Source organism: Malurus melanocephalus, unplaced genomic scaffold (genome assembly GCF_030028575.1).
Source record: "Malurus melanocephalus ecotype Western Australia unplaced genomic scaffold, MMel_1.1 scaffold_411, whole genome shotgun sequence".
Classification (NCBI taxonomy): Eukaryota; Metazoa; Chordata; class Aves; order Passeriformes; family Maluridae; genus Malurus; species Malurus melanocephalus.
This window is the reverse complement of record NW_026623643.1, coordinates 549,281-554,643: the sequence shown is the minus strand read 5'-3', so window position 1 is coordinate 554,643 and position 5,363 is coordinate 549,281. Positions and strand designations below refer to the sequence as shown.

Sequence of the window (5,363 nt, the reverse complement as noted above, 5' to 3'; positions counted from 1 at the left end):
ACTATTCCTACCTGACAAAAATMATACCAAAATCTTTGTTTAGTTCCTGGGCCTTCAGGACTTCAAGTCCTTCWCAACTTGTTCTGTTTAGCTCGAAGCCAAAAATAGATTTACTTGCAAGTAAGCAAAGTTATGCTTAGAAGAACATTTGCAACAGCTGAGAGTTTGGGTTTCCTGTATTTGTGAGACCATTATTGACTGCTTTGGGAGAAGGAGAAGGTTTGTAATAAAAGCTAATCAGTGCACTGATGATGATGATGATGGTTATAGAGAAAAAATAATCAGCACATTGGAGGCAAATTATTTGACAATAGTCTGTGTTAAAGAATGTATTAAGAAGATATCCTGACTGGTTGAGGAGAAAATAGAAAGAAAATAGTGTGTTGTATTCCTTCATGAAAACAGAACAATTTCTGAGCTGGGAAGATGCCTGAGACATGGGCAGGAGGAAAGGAGAAAGGGGAASTGGCAGTGAGGGCACTCTGCTGTGTGAAAGGCAATGCATGATCTCTTTTAGACATTCTTTGGAAAGGAGAGCACTTCTGAGAGCGCTGATTCCTAATTTTGGGCTGAGCAAAAGCCAGGAAGGAAAGCACCTTACAGGGTATTTCAGATTCCCAGTTTTAGGGAAGGACCACTGCAGAGGGCAGATGTGCAAAAGTTCAAATGTCCTCAGGTCATTGCTGCTGCATGAGGGCACCCCAAGGGACAGCACACCTGCATGTCAGATTTGGGGACACCTTTTCTTACCCCATCAGGGGAATTGTCACAATGGCATGCAAGCTGTCCTGAGTCTTTCAGCAATAGAGGAAAGTCAGATTGGATCACTTTTCAGTCTCTTCTGCAGGAAATTAATTTCATGGGAAAGTGTGTGACAAACGTGGCAGTAGTGCACACAGTGTCCCTGTTCTGCTTTCACAGCAAACATTTTCAGAACAGTGGCTGTGATGGGCTCAGTGTGGTATCCAACCCTCCTAAAGGCTGAGATCCTTTCTGATTCATGGATTTTGCAAATCCCTKGAAAGTGTATGTGGTCCTGAGACACAGAAATGAGGATATTATCACCACTATCATCTCATTTTTGCAAGGAAGAATGCCATAGTGAGATTTTAAAACATGATGCGTGAATAYATCTCAGGCATGGATGCTCTAAAATCATCCAATTCTCTCTTTTTGCTGGTTATATCAYGACTGGAAATCAGCCTGGCCATGTTCTTGTGTTTAAAACAAGGAAATTTTCTGTATTCAACCCTTCCACAGAATGTCAGCAGCAGTAGCAACATGCAATGAATTTAAAAAAATACAAACCTCTGTTAGGATTTTTTTTCCCAAGTGTTAAAAAGAGCACAGCAAAAAGTATGATGTACAACATCCTGGCTGCTGAACCTAAAATGATATATTTCAAATAAATATTTTTAAGGAAAAGTAAACACAACAACTTCTCATATAGAGAAGAAGCTCTTCCCTGTTTCTTCCACTATATTTGTGAAACAAAATGTAGGGCCCCTTGTTTTGGAAAGGGAAAGGAAAAGCTACCCTAACCCTAATCATTTCCCTGCAGAGACTGAAAAGCAGTTTCTAGATTTATTTTATACAGTGAGCAGAGGGAAGAGGAATAATAAGAGCAAAAGTAAAAAGTATGAAAAACCTTTGGAAAAGACAAAGTTTCAAACATGGATGGAGGCAGAAACAGGTTTTAATTATACCATTGTTAGAAAAAAACTGCAGAAAGACTCATCAGGTTGCAATTCATCTTAGTCTTGTCTATCACCATTTGTTACCAGGCTCAAAAATGAAGTGAATATGAGAAGCTTTTTGCATAAAAGTTGTAAAATATTGTCACCAGCCCACCCCCACACACCCATTTTATTTCACCCTGACAAAAGCTGAGATGAATGAGTTGTTGTCTGGCCCTTCCCACTTTGTATAGTCATTGGCTGGCTTGGTTCTAAAAAGGATTTTAAAAAGGGGAATAATGTGCCTTTGCCTGGGATCTGAGGCTGTCAGGGTGCTGAAAAGCTGAGCTGTGAGCTGCCACCATGCAGATCTCCTGGGCTGTGTGCACCGTCTGCATCGTGGCACAAATCGCCTTCCAGTCGGCAAAAGGGTGGCAAGTGTTTAAAAATGATGCCACAGAAATCATCCCTGAGATCACTGAGAACACAGAAACGCCCGTGGAGCAAACTTTCAGCGACAACAACACAATGAACCAGGCGAAACATGGAGGAAGACACATACAACAAGCTCCGGAGCCTAACGGTAAGAAAAATCACATTATTGCTGCTTTGGACTGTAGCAGAGAATTTGTAAAGGAATGCTTGTTACCATAAATTAAATTTAAAGTTTATTAACACTTTTAGGTGTGGCCCAGCTGCTTCAAGTGGTAGGGATTTACATCTACTGCTGAAGAAGTAAGAATATAAACATTTGGAAGAATATATTGGAATTTACTGGTGCAAACATCAGTGCTGCTCTCTGCAGACACCTCCAATACATAAAACCTGAAGTAGTCATTACTTAAAGTTTTTCTGTGTTTTGTGCTTCTGAGCATTGTGAGGAAATACTGCAAGTTATTTTTCTCTCTTTAATATTCAGATGGAGGAATGGGTTGACTATAAGAGAATTTCTTGATGTTTGGGAACATCCACAGCAGTTGTGGCTGAGGTCACACATCAGAAATGGCACRTGGAGTTTGTGCTCAGCTGGGTGAGAGCAGTGGCTGCTCACTGCTCTTGGCTGACAGACACAACTCCAGAGTCCAGCAGCCAAAAATGCTCCAAAATGCTGTTGGCACTGCACTTGGCCAAATCTCTGACCTCAGCAGTGATGCAAAACACCAGGAGAGGCAGAGGAGGGAAAGCTAACACCAAACAGAGGAGGGAAAGCTAACACCAAACAGAGAAATTTTTTTAAAAAAAAGTGAAAACAGGGCAAGCTTGATCCTCCAGACACACAGCATGAAGCAGAGAGCAACACAGCAGCAGATAAAACATTGAGTTCCCACTGTTGTGCAGTGCAGATCGTACCCAGCCTTATTTTTCTGGGGGCACCTGCAAGGCAATTATGAATTTCTGCTGCAGCTGCCAGTTAAGGCATTGAAAACCATAGGGTTAACAATATTTTAAAAGAAAAAYAAATTTTTAAAAGAAGAAAAAATAACTCATGCTTTTGAGTGTGACCTTGAAGTGTTTTTAAATTCCTGCTTCTCCCAGGCAGCCCCACCAAGCACCAGCTCAGAGCAGCTGGGTTTTCTTGTCACATCTCAATATTTTCATTTTTTAGCCTCTCACTGCTCTGCCTTGAGGTGATGGAGATCTGCCCCACTGATTTGTGCATRTTTTTTGAAATGGAAAGGACATTTATTTAAGAAGTCAAAGATTGAATGAGTTGTTTCAGATACACCTTGTCTTGCACGCTTATTTTGGCATCTGTAACATAAGGAATCAAAATTATGATCCAAAGTGGCCAGACCTTTCTGGAACAAACGAGGGTACACCAGACCATGAATGATTTTGCTCTGTGTTCAACCTGCACAGGACAGAACATAATGCACACAAAATWACCCTGTAGAGCTGAGGGAAGTGCCAGAGTATTTAACAGCATCTCCTGTGCATTATGGGGTACAAAACACTTTATTCAATGCAGTTTTTTTTTCCTTAGATGCTTAGGGAACTTGGGAGCATTAGGCTAAGTGCATGTGAAATTCAGTATTTTTGTCACAGTGAACATGGATTGTTTAATTTCATTAATCCAGCCCTCCAAACTTCTTTAAAAATTGAATTTTGCTAGCTGTACTTTGACTAATAGAAATCTGAGCTCTGAAAGTCCTGTTTCTGTATTTCACAGGAAACCCAGAAATTCAGATGTCTGTACAAATACTGTCCTGTCATTAATGGTTCAGGGTCAGAATTCTCTTTTGCTGAGCTGCAGAGGGAAACACTTTGTACACAGGGAGGAGAATGAACCTGACAGACACAGTGAACTCTGAAAGCTGACCTTTGAAGGCTTCCATCAGAGTTCCTGAGTTAAAATTGTCCTTTTGACTAAGAAAAGAATATTAACACATATTCATCTAGATGAAGTTATGTGATAAACACTTAAAAATCAAATATTACATCTTCCCAATAAATCAATTAACCAATAATGTAATTTGAGAGAAGAGACACTTTTGGGAAAAGTTATGTTCCTGCAAGTTTCAAAATACTTAACGTTTAAAAATCATGTATTTTCTAATGTTTAATTCACCTGTAGTTATCCATTGAGAAAAAGGAGAGGAAAAAGATCTGTAAGGTTCCTAACAACCCGAAGATGCCTCTCTCTGTCTGAAGGAAACTATTTGGGACATGTGGAATTACCACAGGGAGCAGTAAATTTGGCAAAGCTGGTGCCTGAATTGTGAGAATTTCTTAGTGCTGTGATTTCTCTCACCTGGAGCACATTATGCCAGCTAAAAATCACTTAAGGAACACTTTATTTTGTTGCRAAAGGGTTTAAATCTGGAATAAACATCTGAAAATAGAGTTAAACTAGAATAGTGGAAGCACGTGTTGCCTGCAGGTAAATGAAGACAGCAGGACACTGTCAAAACTCCCCATGGAGCAGCAACTGCTGCTGGGGCTGCTCCAGAAGTTCCATTTTCCACCCTGCACAACACAGACATTAAATATACCTAGTGAGTTTTATTTACTGACACAAAATGTACCTGGTGGGTTTTGTTCACCAACATTAAATGTACCTGGTGGGTTTTATTCACAGACACAAAATGTACCCGATGGGTTTTATTTACTGACACAAAATGTACCTGATGAGGTTTTATTTACTGACACAAAATGTACCTGGTGGGTTTTGTTCACAAACATTAAATGTACCTGGTGGGGTTTTATTTATTGACACAAAATGTACCTTGTGGGTTTTGTTCACAAACATTAAATGTACCTAGTGGGTTTTATTTACTGACACAAAATGTACCTGATGGGTTTTGTTCACCAACWTTAAATATACCTGGTGGGTTTTATTCACAGACATTAAATGTACCTGGTGGGTTTTAGTCACCAATTTGCCCGTTGTTATTCGAGGGTCTCGCAACYGGAGCAGCCAAACAGGAGCTGCACGAGTGAGTTTTTTGAGAGATTTCCCTTGAAAATCTGCCGTTCGACACACTCAGCTCTTACCTAGCTCAGAGAGACACCCAGAAACAGAAATTATTTCTCAGGGATGGCAGAGAAAGGGATCAGTGATGAATTGAGTGATTCTCAGGGATGGCAGAGAAATCAATCTGTGATTAATCGAGTGATTCTCRGGGATGGCAGAKATCAGTATTAATTTAGTGATTCTCGGGGATGGCAGATATCAGTGATATAAAT

At 40.2% G+C, this 5,363-nt stretch overlaps 1 protein-coding gene across 1 annotated transcript in view; it reads left to right on the top strand.

Moving 5' to 3' along the window:
- The first annotated feature begins 948 nt into the window (after positions 1–948).
- The window catches only part of SOST (sclerostin), a 6,698-nt gene continuing 2,283 nt past the window's right edge, over positions 949–5,363 (top strand). The window contains exon 1 of the mRNA XM_057379577.1: positions 949–2,259. Coding sequence (XP_057235560.1) covers positions 2,040–2,259 — 220 coding nt within the window. The 5' untranslated portion in view covers positions 949–2,039. The remainder of the gene's footprint in view (positions 2,260–5,363) is intronic.